This window comes from Solanum tuberosum, unplaced genomic scaffold (assembly GCF_000226075.1).
Source record: "Solanum tuberosum cultivar DM 1-3 516 R44 unplaced genomic scaffold, SolTub_3.0 scf00345, whole genome shotgun sequence".
Taxonomy (NCBI): Eukaryota; Viridiplantae; Streptophyta; class Magnoliopsida; order Solanales; family Solanaceae; genus Solanum; species Solanum tuberosum.
In genome coordinates this window covers 617388-637481 of record NW_006239264.1, presented here as the reverse complement: position 1 = coordinate 637481, position 20094 = coordinate 617388, and the positions used below count along the sequence as shown (strand labels likewise).

At 32.3% G+C, this 20094-nt stretch overlaps 2 protein-coding genes and 1 pseudogene across 3 annotated transcripts; all 3 read left to right on the top strand.

Annotated features, from left to right (window-relative positions):
* The first annotated feature begins 5146 nt into the window (after positions 1–5146).
* LOC107063353 (multicystatin-like) lies at positions 5147–8845 on the top strand (annotated as a pseudogene). Its single transcript, XR_001475237.1, has 9 exons — positions 5147–5300; positions 5568–5849; positions 5954–6067; positions 6161–6331; positions 6469–7018; positions 7167–7448; positions 7582–7869; positions 8008–8289; positions 8426–8845. The product of XR_001475237.1 is annotated as a multicystatin-like (transcript).
* Positions 8846–10258: 1413 nt separating this feature from the next.
* LOC102596712 (nodulin-26-like) lies at positions 10259–12584 on the top strand. The gene is made up of 6 exons (XM_015315119.1): positions 10259–10545; positions 10805–11029; positions 11118–11315; positions 11427–11488; positions 11818–11976; positions 12148–12584. Exons 1-6 carry the CDS (start codon positions 10399–10401, stop codon positions 12398–12400), a joined length of 1044 nt encoding a protein of 347 aa, XP_015170605.1. The 5' UTR covers positions 10259–10398; the 3' UTR covers positions 12401–12584.
* A 2466-nt stretch (positions 12585–15050) lies between these two features.
* On the top strand, positions 15051–19983 carry LOC102592401 (uncharacterized). Its single transcript, XM_006361081.2, has 2 exons — positions 15051–15253; positions 17866–19983. Exon 2 carries the CDS (start codon positions 17890–17892, stop codon positions 19867–19869), a length of 1980 nt encoding a protein of 659 aa, XP_006361143.1. The 5' UTR covers positions 15051–15253; positions 17866–17889; the 3' UTR covers positions 19870–19983.
* The last annotated feature ends 111 nt before the right edge of the window (positions 19984–20094 follow it).

Here is a 20094-nt window from a genome sequence, read left to right as displayed (position 1 = left end):
TTATTGTAATGTATAGTATTACTTATATTATTTTTAAATATATTTAAATATTATATGTTACCTTTTTTATCTTAATTTATATGGCATTGATAGAATTTAAAGTGTCAAATAATTGTTAATTATTGTAATATATAATATGGAGTATTTAAGTCATTTAGAGTATAGTAATTAATATATAATATGTAGGATTTAAGTGGAAGGTAGTGGGGCCCACATATAAATATATTGGATATTAGTAGTGATTCTTATTGGAACACATGTTGGCATGTGGTGAAAACTTATTCCCTCTTATTATATAGTAATTTACTTTAATATTTTAATACATAAAACCAAATTTGTACACATACTTTCAATTGTGTATACATAATAGCTATTGAGTATACATTCGATTTGAAGACGTATACATTAGACTATTATAGAGTCTTGCATCAATGTATACAAATTCATGTTTCACATTAAATAAGAATCAAACATTATTTCGACTTGAATATCGAAGTGAGTTTGCATATTTTGAAATCGATGTTGCAGGTAGAAAATCTTCAAAATCAAAATTACTATCCATAAGTAACTATAATTGACGATTTTCAAACTCATCATTGTTTTTTCATTTCCTCCAAGGATTTTACACTATCGTTACAATCTTCGTCACTTTCTATATACATATTTTCTCTTCTGAGAATTAACTACTCTTACTCAGAGATATATAACAGAAAGCACAAATAAGAAGATAATTTTACTAATTCACTTTCTATATACATATTTTCATTTTTACACGCATATTAAGAAATCATAAATAAGAAGATAATTTTACTAATTCACATATAAAAAAGCTTTTTAAGAATTTTACAAACAAATGTGAACACTTTAAAAAAGATTAATTGCAAGGTAAGAGAAAATGGTCAAATGCCCCCTTAAGCTATGACCGGATTCTCAACTATACACTTATTCTTCACGGGAGTCCTATCACCCTTGTAAACTATTTAAAACTAAAATTATTACCACCCTAAATGCCTACATGGCAAAGTGAGTGTATTGCACTCTCTTTGAAAGAGCGAAGATAAAAAAAATAATATTAAATTTTACTTTAAATATTTTTTCATAAATATATGCATTTTAAATTTTTTACTTATTTGTTTCTACTTCTAATTTGCTTTCTTCTCCATAGCAACTTAGTAGTGCATCAATGGCAGATATCAAATTACACCACCTCTCACCATCTTGAAATCACCGTCATTATTATATTAATCAATACACCACAAATCTTAAATAATAATTCTATCCCTATTCTCCACAATCAGGAACTATGGACACAAAATCCTTCAAATCAAAACAAATTTAAGCTTAATACAGTGACACCCAACTGATTTTTTCTTCGATTAAACTTTCAATACAAGGAAAACTCTTGATCCTATATTCAATACACAAAAGACCTACGAAAATTCTTGTATGCACTTGCAAGTTTTGGGATTTGATTTCTCTCCGGTTCGAACCTAGTTTCGTCAATGTCGGTTTAAAGATTTTTCTTTAAGTTTCGGACAATCAATTCAATGGATAAATTGTATTCCAGCTTTAGATAGTACTCCTCAATTGATTTTAGCAACTTGTAATTTTCTTGCAAATCTGAAAAAATGTAATTCATGTTCTTCATCTTCTTTGTATAAATGTTACAAAAATTTGATACAAAACCACCCTAAATCTTCTCCAAATTGCCTCAAATTTTAGATATAAGCTTCTCTCAATATTTCGATTCTTTTGACAGATTACCATTCAAAACGGAGCTCGCTCGTGGTAAGTCAAAATTAGAACTCAAGCTTATAAACTAATTTTAATGGTGATTTCAAAATGTGCTTCAAAGTTTCAACCTTTAGCTTTGATTTTCAGCCATACATAATTCTTTGAACCATCAACGAACTCAGTTTCTCCTAATTTAAGATTATAGATTCACAAAATTCATATATATGCTAGTCGATTTTCATGGGGTTCCGACATTCTTTAGATAAAAAAATTGCAGCTATATATAAACTCAATTAACCCAGTGTTTTTAGCTTCAAACAATTAGCAATCAACATTATAATAAAAAAAAGTTTCAATAGATGAAGATCAAAGACACACATCTACAAATTTTAACATTTTGACCTTGAGAATAGTTTTTAGAATAATAAATTAAAAAGAGAAAAAATAAAAGAAAAAGTTTTAAGTAAAATTTTCACACGTCAAACACGTGAATATCACCTGCCAATATAAAGGGAAAATGCATAAGTACCCCAGCATGTGCCCGAAATCCTAGAGACACACCTAAACTATACTAAGGTCCTATTATCTCCCCCCTCTCGAACTTATTTTATAAATAATTTTCTACCCCTTTTTGGCATACGTGACACTATCAACCAGATAGCTTGAAAGTATTGTTCAACATGTGCTGGACCCCACTTTTTTAACTTTCTAAAAAGACAAGCTATCGGTTCAAAAAGTAGCTTTGACACTTCCCAAAATTACATCTTCCTTTTTGAAGTTTAACTTTACCAAAGGGAACAAAGGAAAGCGCCTAACATAGGTGAAGTCATGGACTCAGCCACGTAGGCCGAAAAGGGGTAGAAATAGTTATAAAATAAGTTCAGGAGGGGGGGGGGGGGGGGTAGGACCTTAGTATAGTTTAGATGTGTCTCTGGGATGTCGGGCATAAGCTGAGGGGGTACTTATGCATTTTCCCTAATATAAATGTGGTTGTGAATTTTTAAGGGGGTAAACATTTCAATTCTAAACAGTTTAGTGGGGTGATAGGACCCCCGTGAAGAATAAGTGTGTAGTTGAGAATCCGGTCATAGCTTAAGAGGGCATTTGACCATTTTATCGCAAGGTAATAAAGGAAAAGTTTATTTAATGTTAACTTGATTTAATAAGACGGACAACTAATATGGGATATCGATTTATCAACTAATATGATACGGAGAGAGTATAAAAGAACGTTCAGTTGTGCCTTATTTTCATGCAACTTCTTTGGATGATGCCAAACACAATTTGACAAATGATAAGGAGAGAGAAGAAAGGAATAATAAAATAATAATTTTTTCACGTATCTAGAAAATAGAGAGCAAAAATTAGAAAGAAAAAAAAAACTTTAATAACATATCTTTTTTTGTTTTAATTTACATGATATTTTTTTTCGAGATTCAAACTTTTTAATTTTGACATGTATTTAAATAAGAAATTTTTAATATTTTAAAACTATGTAAGAAATACTACTCTATAAGTTACTATGGTTAGTGATTTAAGAAACAGGAAAATAATTACCGTCAAATAAATCTCGGAAAGCTAAAAGTATTATATAAATTAGGACCACTTAGTGGGGAATATTTACCATTTAATGCATTACATATGAGGGGACTCGAGGAAGGTGGATCACTTGATATGAATATTGGATAATTATAAAAATTGAGTCTTTTTATTGTATTTTATTTTAAACGTTTTTGGTTATTTTATTTTAAGCTAAAATCCAAATCCATCAAATCAAAATAAATATCTATCGATTTGATTTCTTAATTAACCCATTAAAAAAAGGCTAGAACCACTTTAAAATGAATAATTTTTTTCCCTTAATTAATTCATTAAAAAAGTTGCAATTACTTTTAAGGCATGAAAAAAATACTTTTAATCCTTAATTACTGTGTACTAATTATCAATGTATGTAGACGTGTATTATACATTATATTATTGTAGATTATGATATATTTTTGCTTAGTAAACTTAGTATTAGACGCCCAATATATGCATATATATACATTTAATATGTGTTGAACTTTAAAGTCTATTGCAAATAAGCATGTATTCATTTGAATATATGCGATTAAGTATACATTAAATTAAGTATATATTCGTACTATAATATATACATTACTTATATTTTGTTTTTATACATTATTAGTATATATTAGCATATTTTGCAGCTATTGATATGTATAGATATATTTACTGTAATATTTTAATACATAAAATCAAATTTGTACACATACTATCAACTGTGTATACATAATAGCTATTGAGTATACATTCGATTTGAAGACGTATACATTAGACTATTATAGAGTCTTGCATCAATGTATACAAATTCATGTTTCACATTAAATAAGAATCAAACATTATTTCGACTTGAATATCGAAGTGAGTTTGTATGTTTTGAAATTGATGTTACAGGTAGAAAATCTTCAAAATCAAAATTATTATCCACTAGTAACTATAATTGACTATTTTCAAACTCATCAATTTTTTCATTTCCTCCAAGGATTTTACACCATCGTTACAATCTTCGTCACTTTCTATATACATATTTTCTCTTTTGAGAATTAACTACTCTTACTCAAAGAAATATAACAGAAAGCACAAAAATTTGTAAAAAATCTTGTATCCAGCTACACGATAAGGAATGTAAAAGTTCTTTTTTTAAAAAAAAAAAAAATCGCAGACACTCAATATTAAAAAGTTTGGTGTGATTTAAGTTACTTATTGTGAAAAGTTACTGTTGCAACTGATCTCAGATGATTTCGAAGATTTAAGGGTATATTGTAATTTTCTTGCAAATCTGAAAAAATATAGTTCATGTTCTTCATCTTCTTTGTATAATTGCTACAAAAATTTGATACAAAACCACCCAAAATCTTCTCCAAATTGCCTCAAATTTTAGATATAAGCTCCTCTCAACATTTCGATTCTTTTGACATATTACCCATTCAAAACGGAGCTCGTTCGTGGTTAGTCAAAATTAGAACTCAAGCTGATAAACTAACTTTAATGGTGGTTTCAAGTTGTGCTTCAAAGTTTCAACCTTTAGCTTCGATTTTCAACCTATAGTTAGTAATTTAAAAAAGAGGAAAATAATTACCGTCAAATAAACCTCAAAAAGCTAAAAGTATTATATAAATTAGGACCACTTAGTGGGGAATATTTACCATTTAATGCATTACATATGAGGGGACTCGAGGAAGGTGAATCATTTGATATGAATATTGGACAATTATAAAATGAGTCTTTTTATTTTATTTTTTTAAAACTTTTTTGGTTATTTGGAAGCTAAAATCCAAATCCATCAAATCAAAATATTTATAACGTGCTAGCCTTTTTTTCTCTATAAAAAGCAGCTATGTTCACCTTCTTCTCATCACAAAAATATTCCTTCTTCTTAATTAAGTTATTAATTATTCGCAGTGATGGCAATCGTAGGAGGCCTTGTCGATGTTCCATTCGAAAACAAAGTCGAGTTTGATGATCTTGCTCGTTTTGCTGTCCAAGATTACAATCAGAAAAATGTAAAGAATTATTTTTCATTTACTTCGATTACATCTTAGCTTTGTTATGAAAAGTTACATGTCTTAGTTAACATAATTGATAGTGTAAAATATCTACACATCATCCGTGCACAACATTTAAAATGCATTAATGTTACAAATAAGCAGATGACTCTTCGAAGAATATATAATTAATTTTGAAATGCTTAATTACTTTGTGAATAATTAGTTGATTCAGATGACTATTCATATTTGTTTCATTTCAACAACATATATTTTGTATTTCAGGATTCTAGTTTGGAGTTTAAAAAGGTTTTGAACGTGAAGCAACAAATAGTTGCTGGAATAATGTACTATATAACATTTGAGGCAACTGAAGGTGGAAACAAGAAAGAATATGAAGCCAAGATTTTGCTGAGGAAATGGGAGGACTTGAAGAAAGTTGTAGGATTCAAGCTTGTTGGTGATGATAGTACAATGCCTGGGGGCATTGTCAATGTTCCAAACCCAAACAACACCAAGTTTCAAGAACTTGCTCGTTTTGCTATTCAGGATTATAATAAAAAACAGGTTAATTATAATTACTTACTCCTCTTTTATTTTTTCGTTAATTTCATATTTAAATCCCTATTTCACTATAGTAGTACCAACATCATATACAATCTATTTTCCAGAATGCTCATTTGGAGTTTGTAGAAAATTTGAATGTTAAAGAGCAAGTTGTTGCTGGAATCATGTACTATATAACACTTGCGGCAACTGATGATGCTGGAAAGAAGAAAATATACAAAAAGGTTTTGAACGTGAAGCAACAAATAGTTGCTGGAATAATGTACTATATAACACTTGCGGCAATTGATGCTGGAAAGAAGAAAATATATGAAGCTAAGATTTGGGTGAAAGAATGGGAGGACTTCAAGAAAGTTGTAGAATTCAAGCTTGTTGGTGATGATATTGCAAAACTTGGGGGCATTACTGATGTTCCATTCCCAAATAACCCCGAGTTCCAAGATCTTGCTCGTTTTGCTATTCAAGTTTATAATAAGAAAGAGGTTAATTCAAATGGCTTACTCCTCTTTTATTTTTCGCTAGTTTCACCTTCAAACATATAATATTCAAATTCTGAATCCGCTACAGTTTCTAATAATTCTTTCATTTGAATGAACGTCATATACAATCTATTTTTCAGAATGTTCATTTGGAGTTTGTAGAAAATTTGAACGTTAAACAACAAGTTGTTGCTGGAATGATGTACTATATAACACTTGCGGCAATTGATGCTGGAAAGAAGAAAATATATGAAACTAAGATTTGGGTGAAAGAATGGGAGGACTTCAAGAAAGTTGTAGAATTCAAGCTTGTTGGTGATGATAGTACAATGCCTGGGGGCATTGTCAATGTTCCAAACCCAAACAACACCAAGTTAGTTCCAAGATCTTGCTCGTTTTGCTGTTCAGGATTATAACAATACACAGGTCAATTATATATAATGACTTACTTTTAGTTTCTTAATGATGTACTATATAACACTTGCGGCAACTGATGCCGGGAATAAGAAAGAATATGAAGCCAAGATTTGGGTGAAGGAATGGGAGGACTTCAAGAAAGTTATAGACTTCAAGCTTGTTGGTAATGATAGTGAGAAAAAACTTGGGGGCTTTACCGAAGTTCCATTCCCAAACAGCCCCGAGTTTCAAGATCTTACACGTTTTGCTGTTCACCAATATAATAAGGACCAGGTTATTTATAATGACTTACTCATCTTCTATTTTTTTTTCTAGTTAATTTCACATTCAACCCTATAATATACAAATTCATAATCCACTACTGTATCTAGTATATAATTCTTTCATTTGAACGAGCGTCATATACAATCAATTTTTTCAGAATGCTCATCTGGAGTTTGTAGAAAATTTGAATGTGAAAAAACAAGTTGTTGCTGGAATGTTGTACTACATAACATTTGCGGCAACAGATGGTGGAAAGAAAAAAATATATGAAACTAAGATTTGGGTTAAGGTATGGGAGAACTTCAAGAAAGTTGTTGAATTCAAGCTTGTTGGTGATGATAGTGCAAAGCCTGGGGGAATTATCAATGTTCCATTCCCAAACAGCCCCGAATTCCAAGATCTTGCTCGTTTTGCTGTTCAAGATTATAATAAGAAAGAGGTTAATTAAAATGACTTACTCCTTTTTAATTTTTTCATTAGTTTCACATTCAAATCTGTAATATTCAAATTCTAAAACTACTATAGTAACTAATAATTCTTTCGTTTGAACGAACGTCATATACATTTTTCAGAAAGCTCATTTGGAGTTTGTAGAAAATTTGAATGTTAAGGAACAAGTTGTTGCTGGAATGATGTACTATATAACACTTGTGGCAACTGATGATGCTGGAAAGGAGAAAATATATGAAGCTAAAATTTGGGTTAAGGAATGGGAGAACTTCAAGAAAGTCATAGAATTCAAGCTTTTTATTGGTGATGATGTCCCAATACTCGGGGGCATTATCAATGTTCAAGGCATAAACAGCCTTGTGTTCCAAGATCTTGCTCGTTTTGCTGTTCAGGATCATAATAAGAAAGAGGTTAATTATAATAACTTACTCATTATTAATTTTTTTTTTAATTTTACATTCAAACTTATAATATTCAAATCCTGAATCTACTGCAGTATCTAATAACTCTTTCATTTGAATGAACGTCATATACAATCTATTTTTCAGAAGGCTCATTTGGAGTTTGTAGAAGTTTTGAATGTGAAGGAACAAGTTGTTGCGGGAATGATGTACTATATAACACTTGCGGCAACTGATGCTGGAAAGAAGAAAATATATGAAGCTAAGATTTGGGTGAAAGAATGGGAGGACTTCAAGAAAGTTGTAGAGTTCAAGCTTGTTGGTGATGATAGTGCAAAGCTTGGGGGCATTATCATTGTTCCATTCCCAATCAGCTTTGAAATCCAAGATCTTGCTCGTTTTGCTGTTCAAGATTATAATAAGAAAGAGGTCAATTCAAATGATTTATTCCTCTATTATTTTTATGTTAGTTTCACATTCAAACCTATAATATTTAAATCTTGAATTTACTGCAGTATCTAATAATTCTTTCATTTGAACGAATGTCGTATACTCTATTTTTCAGAATGCTCATTTGGAGTTTGTAGAAGTTTTGAATGTGAAAGAACAAGTTGTTGCTGGAATGATGTACTATATAACACTTGTTGCAACTGATGATGGATATAAGAAAATATACAAGACCAAGATTTGGGTGAAGGAATGGGAGAATTTCAAGGAAGTTCAGGAATTCAAGCAAATTGTTTATGCCACAAAATGAAATAAAACTACTCTTATGCTGGTGTGAAGTAAAGCCAGTTGTTTGGTATAAAGTTACTATTATGCTTGTGTGAAATAAAGCCAGTTGTTTGGCATGCAATTACTGTTATGTTTGTGAAAAATAAAGTCAGATCTATGTATCTGACAGTATTTAAATGTCTTGTTGTAAGTGTATTTGAATAATTTAAAGTTTGTAAGATTAATAAATGTGTGTTTATGTGATGATAAATATTGATGGAGTTGTCATGCATTGATTAACCGTAAATGAATTAAAGGATAATTTTATCGTTAAACAATTTAATAACGTTATTGCTAATACGCACCTATACATTCTTTCTCACATGAAATAATACTCCCTTTAGGTATGTTATACGAACTTCTGTGTTAAGAAAGTGTATCAAATGTATTATTATTTTTAGTCTTTATACTAATGAAACTGTACTATATTTGAATATTGTAAAATGAACTGTGGTTTTCATATATTTGGACGAAAAGTACAGTTGTTTACATATAAATTTATAGTAAATTGAAATAAGCTTTGCAAATGCACAATGTTTAAATTTTAGGCTGATAATATGAAATATGCTTACTTTGTGATAGGGATGAGTATTTATCGATTCGATTTGATTTTCAAGTATATCAATTTGATTTGTTGGTTATCGATTTGTAGATATACTGAATCATTACAGTACTATTTAGTAATTTATATTTATCTCTCAAGAGCTGTCAATATAGATCAGCCAAATCCATCCAAGTTTGCATATACAGACTTTGGAGTTTGATGGGTTACAGTAGACTGACCCATTATTTTGATGGGCTGGAAAACATCAAACTCATCCATCACTACGTGGGGTACGGATCACGCCGGGCCAGTCCAATTTATATTTTTGAAAAAAATATTTTATATAATTTTTAAATATAAATTCTAATTTTAAAATATTGATAAATATAATCATTTCATTTTGGAGGAAAAAACCTGATATTATAAATAAAATTATTAAGTTTCGTTGAATTTATAGATGGAATCGTAGCTCCGCCCCTCCTTCCTATTCAATTATTTTGTATGTTGGTTGACTTTGATCTTTTATCATATGTGTGTTTGACATTTACATGTCGATTGTTTATGAGTATTGGCTCAGAAGCTCAATTATATATTATTTGCTTGAATATTATTGGTGTTAAATCAATTTCTGTTAAAAAAAGTTTAGGATGGCTTTCAATAGCCAACAAGTTCCTAAGCATGTGTCCCAAGGAAAAGGCAGAGATAGAGAGTGCCTCACGGATTTATACTCTTATGGCTCGCGCCAGACATGATTAGGTGTGTTGTGAGTCCTTATGCTCGAGCGCATTTTCTTGCCTTTCTGCGGAAGCAATTCCCTGTTTCGGTTGCGGGTAAGCTTCACTACTTACTACTTGTTCAATTAATTATAAATTACTTACAACTTGTTCAATTAACTATTACATATATAGTAAGTGCAATAACATTTTGTATTGAGAGCTTTCAATTTCCATTAATACGTGCGTAATAAGTTGACAATATTCAATTTTAAAATATATTAATTGATAAACTACGTAATTTCCTATAAATTATAATCAATCAATCCACCCCCTCCACACAATAAATAAATAAATAAAGTTTTGTCAATTTCAATTATACAACTATACAAGTACCTGAAAAAGTCAACAAAGGGACTCATAAAGGATTGAGACATGCTTAATTAGTTCTTGTTCATCCATTTTATTGCTTATTGGAGCCAATAATTAATCAAATCACAAGTTACTATGGAGGAAATACCAGAAATTGAAGGAATTCGATCAACTTCGTTAAGGATCAATGATTGTCCATCACCATTACCATCCGCTATTACTACTTCTGCTACTCCTCAAAAACACTTAAAATGCTTTATGAGCGTACATTTCGTGCAAAAGGTACTCTCACTTCACAAAATTGATCTTAATGATTGAATTTGAGTCTTGATTTTGAAGTTACCTCTAGAGTGTCAGATGAGCAGGTTGAGTCAATTTCGAGTAATTTGATCAATAAATGGTCATGTTTGAACCTTTCAAAGTTTGCTCGAATCAAAATGGAATTATTCAAGATTTTGGATCCATGAACCATTGTCTGATCATCTATTATGTTGAATTGTATAATCATATCATTTAAACGCGAAAAACATTGTTCTTGTAGTTGATAGCAGAGTTCGTGGGAACCTACATGTTGATATTTGCTGGTTGTGCTGCTATAATTTTGAATATAAACAAGAACAACGTTGTCACACTACCTGGAATCGCGTCTGTTTGGGGACTTGTTGTCATGGTTTTAATTTACTCTGTTGGACATGTCTCCGGTGCACATTTTAACCCTGCTGTAACAATTGCATTTGCCACAAGCAAAATGTTTCCATGGATTCAGGTAAAACAGAACAAACGTATTAATATCATCATATCGTTTAATATTATTGTTGTTGTTGATGATGATATTGAATTATATTATTGTGTAGGTTCCAGCTTATATTTTGGTACAAGTCGTGGGATCCATTCTCGCGAGTGGATCCCTTCGACTAATATTTAATGGCAAAGAAGATCAATTTGTAGGAACAGTTCCAGCAGGAACAAATTTACAAGCTTTGATACTTGAGTTTATTGCCACATTTTACCTAATGTTTGTCATTGCTGGTGTTGCTACTGATGATCGAGCTGTTAGTTTCATTTCGCGATCAAAGTTTTTTTTTTTTTTTTTACACTATCAATATAATTTAACGTATACTGTGTTAAATTAAGTGTATGTTATTATTTGGAATTTGATGCAGATGAAACATTTATCTGGTGTTGCAATTGGAGCCACTGTTTCACTTGATATATTGTTCTCTGGGTACTTCTCTTTTCATTTCAAGCTATTATTTTGGTCCCATCATGTTGAAAGTATATTGTATATGACTATTTATAGTACCATATCATATCTAAATTAGTCATTTAGTCTTTGGCTTTTGGTATCTGTGATCATCTGTTGTTTATTATGTTTAGATGATTACAATTTTGTTATTGATGTTACAGTTTCTTGCATAGATATATATTATGCTTTGCTCTCATTTGATGTTAGTTGTTATATTTTTCTTCAATATCATCTTTTCTTTTCATTTCTACTTTGATTTGCTTCACTTGAGTCGATGCGGTAAAACATATGATTTTGTTGAAATACAGACCACTAACAGGGGCATCAATGAACCCAGCAAGAAGTTTGGGACCAGCAATTGTTACAGGTCATTACAAAGGGTTATGGATTTACATTATTGGGCCAACTTTGGGGGCCATTTTTGGTGCTTGGACTTATAATCTTATGAGACTCAAAAATAAGTCTTGGTATGAAATTTATTGAATCTTCATATATTATTGTTCAAAATATTAGATTCTTGAATCCGTAACATTAAAGATCAAACTCATCAAGTTCAAATCCTCTCATATGACTTTGATTGTGTGTTTGAGGGTTAATTTCATGTATGGTTACTGAACTTTTGGTTTTTTCTTATGAAGGGGTGAAGCTGTGAAAGAGCTTTCACATTCACAAAAAGCTATAGAAGTGTCCTCCAAAGACAAAGTTATATGCAATTGTGGTGAAGGGTGGTCATGTGTTGTCTCCAAGACTGAAGAAGCAGAAGTAGGCAACATTTTCTTTGAATGTGCTGAAGGTTGTCTTTGTATTGTTGATGAAACAAATACTCTAAAAAAACATGTATATGTATATGAAAAGACTAAAAGAAGAAAGAGTTACAAAATGCATATTTAAAGGGCTTCAAATCATCATTGTAACACAAAGTGGGATTATTATTACTGTATAATAATACAACGATGACAACGATATACTCAGTTTAGCCCCACAAAGTGGAATTAGTAAACCCTGAAAAAGGCATGTTTCTGCTATCTATGTGTTGTTACCCCCACAAAGCAAGTGATCGACAAGATCTCCGTTAGTGTGCATCTTTGAAATATTACTATCTTTTATTTGAAAATTCTAATTCCGCCACATATTGCTTACCCATGAAGTTACTCTTATGTTGGTGATAAATAAGAGTAGTAAGTGTATTCCTTTAATTTCCTTTGATTGTTTTATCTGAATTTTTGTCTAGCTTCAATATGGTTACTAGAAAATAGTTGATGACACGTCTACTCTGTCCAGTATAAAACAACAGCTATTTATTCCCCACAAAAATTGGACTTTCTGCATCCCTTGATACAATATTGATAGCATGGTCCTTATGAATTTATTGTTAGCATAAAGTACAGAAATTCCATACAGTTGGGGATAATTAGATTTTATTTCAGACATTTTTTTAATTATAAAAATCTCAAATTTTTTATTGCTTTCGGATACATTTCTTGGTTGTCTAATACATTGCAAATGATACATTATGTGATGAGAGAGAGATATCCGAGAGGGGATAACAATGTATCTGAGTTGTTTTATTACTATATATATATAAAGCCATATAGCTTTATTTACCTGTTTGTTTTCTGCTTCGCCTTCCATGTTTCTCTTCCTTCTTTTTCTTTCTTTATTTATTTCGAGTGAATAATATATTAAAATATGTTTCATAGAAAATTCTTTTGAGTGACTAATATATCAATAGATTTGAAACATTAAGAGGAACTCATATCTGAATTTGAGGATTGTTTAGAGGAGATTTGAGTTTGTTAGGATTGAAAAATAAATGGTATGCAATGTATATTTTTATTGTATCAATAATGTATATAGATTTATATACATCTCTAATATATAGTTATACGTTCTCTATATATATATATACTGTTTGTGCAATATTGATACTTCACATATACATATGATCATTTTGTTGAAAATAATTTTGTTGCATATACACATGTCGGCTGTCGCTAATTTTTGGCTATTTTTTAATGTAAGAATTAAGATGCAAAATAACTACTTTATTATATATTTATGAAATTTACCTTTATAATACGTTGCTAAATTTTCTTTTAAAACAATTTGATGATAGTTAACCATATATTATGTCTTGATTTTATAAGTATAGATGGAACACCTATCTAGATCATTAGGAAGTAAAACTACTTTGACAATGTTTTTTTATAAATAACTCACTATAATTTCATTATAAGATAATATTTTAACATAAAAACATTACCTTTAAAAGATATGTTGATTCTAACTAAAATATACTAATATTTTTCTTTTCTTTTAAGAAAAAGTTTGCCAAAGAAAATTTAATCATATGACAAAATGAATAAGCTAGCCATGTTTTGATTAGGTCAAAGTCAAACATGAACATGACTAATTAGTAATTAGGTGACAAATATTTTTTTAACAAGTCTTTAAATTACAAAAAATGATTCCACAAGCCTCTAGAACGTGCTCCCAATTGGGTCTTCACTCGAATAAACCAAAAAAATAAAATAATATTGAAATTGTATATTCAGGTATGTACTAATACTAATAAATATTATTGAATTCTGACGTTTAATTTGATGCACGCAAGTACATAATAATTGTATAAATCGTACATAAAAATAATCGCGATTGTAATATTTTAATAATTGATAATGTTTGCTTATCAAGCTTCAATTGATAGAAATGTGAGCTTATATGAATTTAACGGACTTTTAATTGTTATAAGCAATGAAAATAATTAATATCGCACAATTATTTCATAGAATAATAATATTATTTAGTTAATCATGAGGAAAAATAACGTAAATTTTTTTATCTTTTTTAATATCAATTTTTTGTACACATAGCTTGAACAATCAATTGATATTTTGATCATTGTTGCTTCGCAATAATGAAGAACCTCTACATTATCAACTCACTACTTCAAGTCCAAACAATTATGGAGCGCCCACAATGCCACAAACAAAATGTGTTAACGTTAATTATTCTTGGAGATCCACATTCTGTAATCTAACACTAATTAAAAATGATAGCTTATTTTTGTACCATCTTGACCTAGTTAACTTGGCTTCAGAGCCTAGTAATAGATCACAACAACAATGTATTCTATGGTCAATGTGACCCAATGCTAATTTTTTTAACGTAATAAAAAGTATTATTTTTCACAACAAAAAAAGTCAATTAATATTTTTTATTTTTAATAAAATGTGTAATCTTTCACAACCAAAAACAAGTCAATTAATCTTTTTTTATTTTTAAAATAATAAAATGTGTAGTCTTTCACAACCAAAAAAGTCAATTACTATTTTTTATTTTTAATAAAATTGAAAAGTTATATCCATCAAAGTTCAAATAAACAACAACAATCAATTAATACTTGAATAAACTCTTATCCAAATGTTATACATTTCACATATTTTGATTTTATTTTATTTCAAGGAAAAATAAATAGCACATAATATAAAAATAAAAAGCTAGTAATATTTAAAGACTTCAGTATATATAAGAAGAAAAAAATAATGAATTGTGAAATTCCATCTGTAGGGAAACCCTAATTTCGTCGATTCAGTTTCATTTCAGCCTCGCATTACCTATCTCTCTCTCTTTCTCTCTCTATATTCAGTCCCCAATCTCACTTTCTCTCTCTAAAATTCTCAGAATTCTTCATCGCGACAACGATTCCTCCATCGATCCGTCCCCTCCTCCTTCCGTTAACAGGTATTCCTTTACCGATCTTCCGTAGTTGATTCATTGGTTATTTTTTCCAGTTTTTTTGCTTTAGTTTTTGTTCTTTTGATGTCTGTTTGGGGAATTGGAATTGGTTTTATGTAATTTTTGTTTGATTTTTGACGGCGATGAATTTGGGCGGTGTGTTGATTATAAAGCCATGTAAATTTTAGTGTTCGTGATTAGTGTTGAATAGAATTATCGATATGTGAACATGAATGATACATGGGTAAAGGAGGATGGATGCGGCCAGGGAACGATGGGTTGAGGACTTGGAATCAAACGGATGTAGAGGATTCATTGGATTGAGGGGTTGAGGCGTAGTCGTTGATGTTATGAGACTTTAATGGATACAGAAGATTTAGACACATCTAGTTTGGGATTGAGGCATTTAGGGTTATTTATTGATGTTGATACGCATGGGAATTTGTGTTTTTATGGGGTTGGGATGGGTTTGGTTGCAATTTTGCTTCTGGAATGTCTTTTACATGCTTCTATCAGAAAGCTAGATCTTCTTGTTCTATTTTTCTTTTAGGGCAAAATGTGCACAAGAACAAGATGATGAAAGCCTAAATGATAGTGAGTTACTTGCTTCCATGGTTAGAATTAGATTCTTATTTATCTAGACTCTGCCCTCCCTTGGTTCCATTCATATTCGCGAATGGGTCCAAATATAACACTGTTAAGGATCAGAAATGATGTGACCGTATTGTGCTAAAATAGTTTCAATCATGTTGAGGATCTGAAATGCTTGAATCTCCTGATCATCCAATAAGAAGTGTTCTAATTTTTTCAGATGAACAATTTGAATACCTATCCATTCTAACAACTGATTGCAGAGTTGATCATTCAGACCTTTCAATTCATAGATGTATCTCAGACTTATGAGTGGGGATATTTCTGAAACACAACGACTTCTTGTTGTTGGCAATCAAAATTGTAACGTGGAAGCAATTTTAACATACATAGCAATAGGAAATCATGGGCAATAGTTGGAAAAGCGTTTATAATTTCATACTTTTGACAGACTATGATAGTTTGCCAGATTTCTAATCAGACTAGTGTCTGTTCTTGCATCTTCTTGGATATCAACAGTTGTGTGACTGACTATGTTCTTTATTTTATAAAATATTTCAGTAGGTATTAGCTTTTTTGAATATGAATGATATGTGATACACTTTCGAATATTATTTACTGTTAGGGAGATTATGCTACTTTAGTCAATATCTATGAAAGAAATATTAGAGGTACTTGGTAGAGGAAACACAATTCATCGAATAGCCCACTTTTTGACTCAAGGGTGGTTATAGATTTTGAATGTGGAGACTATTATTTCATAAGACCACACACCCGAAGGTTGTTGTACTAGGACACTTCGACCATACTTGTTTGTATCACATGGACATGCTATTAATTCATAGTTCCACATTTTAAAGGAAAAAACCAAATTGTTGAGTCAGGTTCATTCACTTATGCAATTACTGATGTATAAGATATAAATTTTGGATGGTGATTCAGTTGAGATCAAGGATGGGAATTTGGATTTTGCTGCTTGAAGATGTTTGTTTGTTCTAACCAACCAGAGGAACTAAACCTAAGACAGTTAATATACAGTTTTCTGCATGACCGAAAAGCCAGTCATATGTGTACTGTAGAAGGGTAGAGGGTGGACCCGTTATCCCTGAATTTCAAAGAATGTGGTTGGCCCCAGAGAAAATATCTATCATAAAAAAAAGAAAAAGAATGATGCAACATACTGTACAATGTCAATTTCAACATGATCAAGGGATGAGGTTTGTAGTAGATTTCTTCCATTTCAGCTCTTAGAAGTCAAGAACATGAAAGTGATTGATTAGCGAAATAGTGTTGGATGCACTGATATTAGGATTACCTGGATAGGCACTCCTTTTATATTAATTAGTGATACTTTTTTCTATTAATTTTCCTTGGGCTTTGGCCTCTGATAGAATGAGGCTTACTTCCTTCATTAGCTATACTGTCTGTCTGCTTTTGCTCTCTAACTGCTGCAACATTAGAATCTGTCTCCTTGTTGTATAACTAGACTTCCTGCAGTATTCTTCATTAGCTTTTTTGCATGTTAAACGAATTGCACAAGACATGCAATAGTAACATATATTTACCTTTCTCTCAGAGTTCGAGTTTGTATACATGTCTCCTCTTTGTATGGGAGTTTAATCAATGCGTTGCATTACATCATTATCAACTTATTAAGGTTTAACTTTTTCAGGAATTAAATGAATTGTCTTAACAGATAAAAGTGTGTCCATGTTCATCTATAGTTATCCTTTGCTTCCTTGTCCGTCAGTTGATACTGAGATGTGCACATCCAGCCTAGGAAATTAAGAACTTTAGTTTTTTGAATATTCTCACATCCGTGTCATTGATGTTATTATGTAACTTGTTAGTTCTTCCTCTCTCTTAAGGGTATGTGCAGACTTACTTCTATTGTTCACTTTTTTGGTAGAAAGACATTTTCTTCTTAAAACTTAATATTGTAAAATTTTATTGATGAAGAGTCTCTAAACAGTTTGTGCTATAAGTTTGCAGCAGTTGCTTACTCTATGCTTTCTTCTCTGCTGTAGATTTTCGAATTAGAAGCAGTAGCAATGTCTCCAGCATCTAGGTCCAAGTCAAAGGACAAAAAGGGTGGCAAGGAACCACCCAAAGCTGCTTCAAAGCCTTCAAGTGTAAATGCAGGTGCTACTACTCCGACTAGTGGATACAATCCTCTTTTAGGAACATTCCATACAATTGAGACAGCTCCTGTGACTTCAAATGCTGCTCTTCATGTGAACGGTCGTTTCAGAAATATTGACGAGACAGATGACCATAGTGGGCACTCACTTGGACCTAGCAGCGAGTATGATTCTGTTTCCAATAATGGTAGCTGGTCTGGTGAGTCAGAGGACCATAAAGAGAAAATGTCTAATCCCCCTCCCCGGGCAGAGACAGTAGTACCTGGCTCTGATAACGACAAAAGGGAAAAAATCCGTCAGAAAAATGAGAAGAAGCATCAACGTCAAAAGGAGAGACGAGCTCAAGAATTGCATGAAAAGTGCAGTGGTTATCTGATGTCAAGAAAGCTGGAAGCACTTGCCCAGCAGCTTGTGGCTATGGGATTCTCTTCAGAACGAGCTACAATGGCTCTTATCTTAAATGAAGGCAGAGTAGAAGAATCAGTCTCATGGTTATTTGAAGGTGGTGAAGAAGCAGATAAACTTAAGGAGCATAATCTTGATGGTGGGGGTAATTTGAAAATTGACATTTCAGAAGAGCTTGCTCGCATTACAGACATGGAAAATAAGCACAAGTGTTCCAAGCAGGAAGTTGAAAGAGCCTTAGTTGCCTGCGAGGGTGATCTTGAGAAGGCTGAAGAGACTTTGAGGTCACAAAAACAGGAAGCACATTCTGCGCCATCTAAGCCTGAAGAAAGTGGTGATCCTCCTACCTTGGGCATTGGCAAGCTTCCAAATACCACCACCCAGAACTTACTAAGAGCACCTGTAAAACCTTCACCCAACATGATATTGCCTAAAAGGGATGATAGAGACTTCAATTATACTAAAGTTGCAGCCACATCAGGATCTTCTGCAGAGAATGGAAGCAAAAGTATACAATCACTTAAAAGGGTTCAGCCAAAATTGGAGTGGGCCAAGCCACCACAAATGGCAGTGCCTGCTGACAAAAGGTGGCTAAATGCAGGATCAAATCCTTCTGTTTCCTATTCTTTGGCATCTCCTTTGCAGGCATCAACCCAATCATCCAAGACGGAAGCTCGTTACATTGCTGTAGGAAATGAATTGAAGAATCTACAGCTAGGAACTGTGAGAGAACCAGTTATAGTTATGCAACGATCCAATCAATCATTTAATCCTAAGCAGACTCCCACCTCAACTTTAAGCTCTTCTCCGCCAGGAAGTACAGCAGGATGGGTTCCTTACACTGTTGAGACAGTGAAACCCAATGGACCGATGCCACATATTCCTGGCACAAGAAGCCTGAGCCCAAATGGTGTCAGCACAAACCAGTTGTACAGCCAACTTCAGTATCAACAACACCAGCAGCCACAACAATTTGTTTCTAGCAACGGCCCACTTGAATCGCCAGGAACAAGCCGGGGTAATAATTTGTGGAGTAGAACAGGTGCTTTGCAGACACAAACCCTTTCTGCAGCTTCCTCACTTGGACTCTTCTCTGGGTTTGGCACCAATGGTCTGTCTGGGTCATCGTCTCCGGTTGATTGGAACAGTGGTGGCGGCTCAATGGAACAGCTAGATTACACTAACATAGACTGGAGTTTAGATCGTGGGTCTTCATCTTCAAGAGCAGGTGGCATGTGGCCAGGAATGAACCCTTTGATGCAAAACAATGCACGTACATATGATTCATTTACCCCTGGACTCGGTGTTACATCTGCCATGAGACCTGCTCTGTCGAATGGTGGTGGTGTCTCGATACCTGGGCTTCAGGAACGAGCTGCAACAGCAGAAACATCTACTGGTGGTTCTCGGGAGTGGACTTCTCCCTTTGAAGAGAAAGATCTTTTTAGCTTACCAAGACAGTTCGTTTCTTCTCCCTCCCTGTAGGGTTGATAGGAGAGGATTTGAAATGAAATAAACGAGAGAAAAAATGGAAGAGACCAGTAAATGTGCTTGAATTTGATGTTGGTTCTTATATGATGCTATTTCCCTGTTTGTTGATGTTTGTGAGATCCATCTTGGTGGTAGAGCATCCCAGTCCTTTAGTTTACTCTTTGGAATTAGTCTATATACCCCCCCCCCCCCCCCACCCCCCCCCCCCCCCCACCCCCC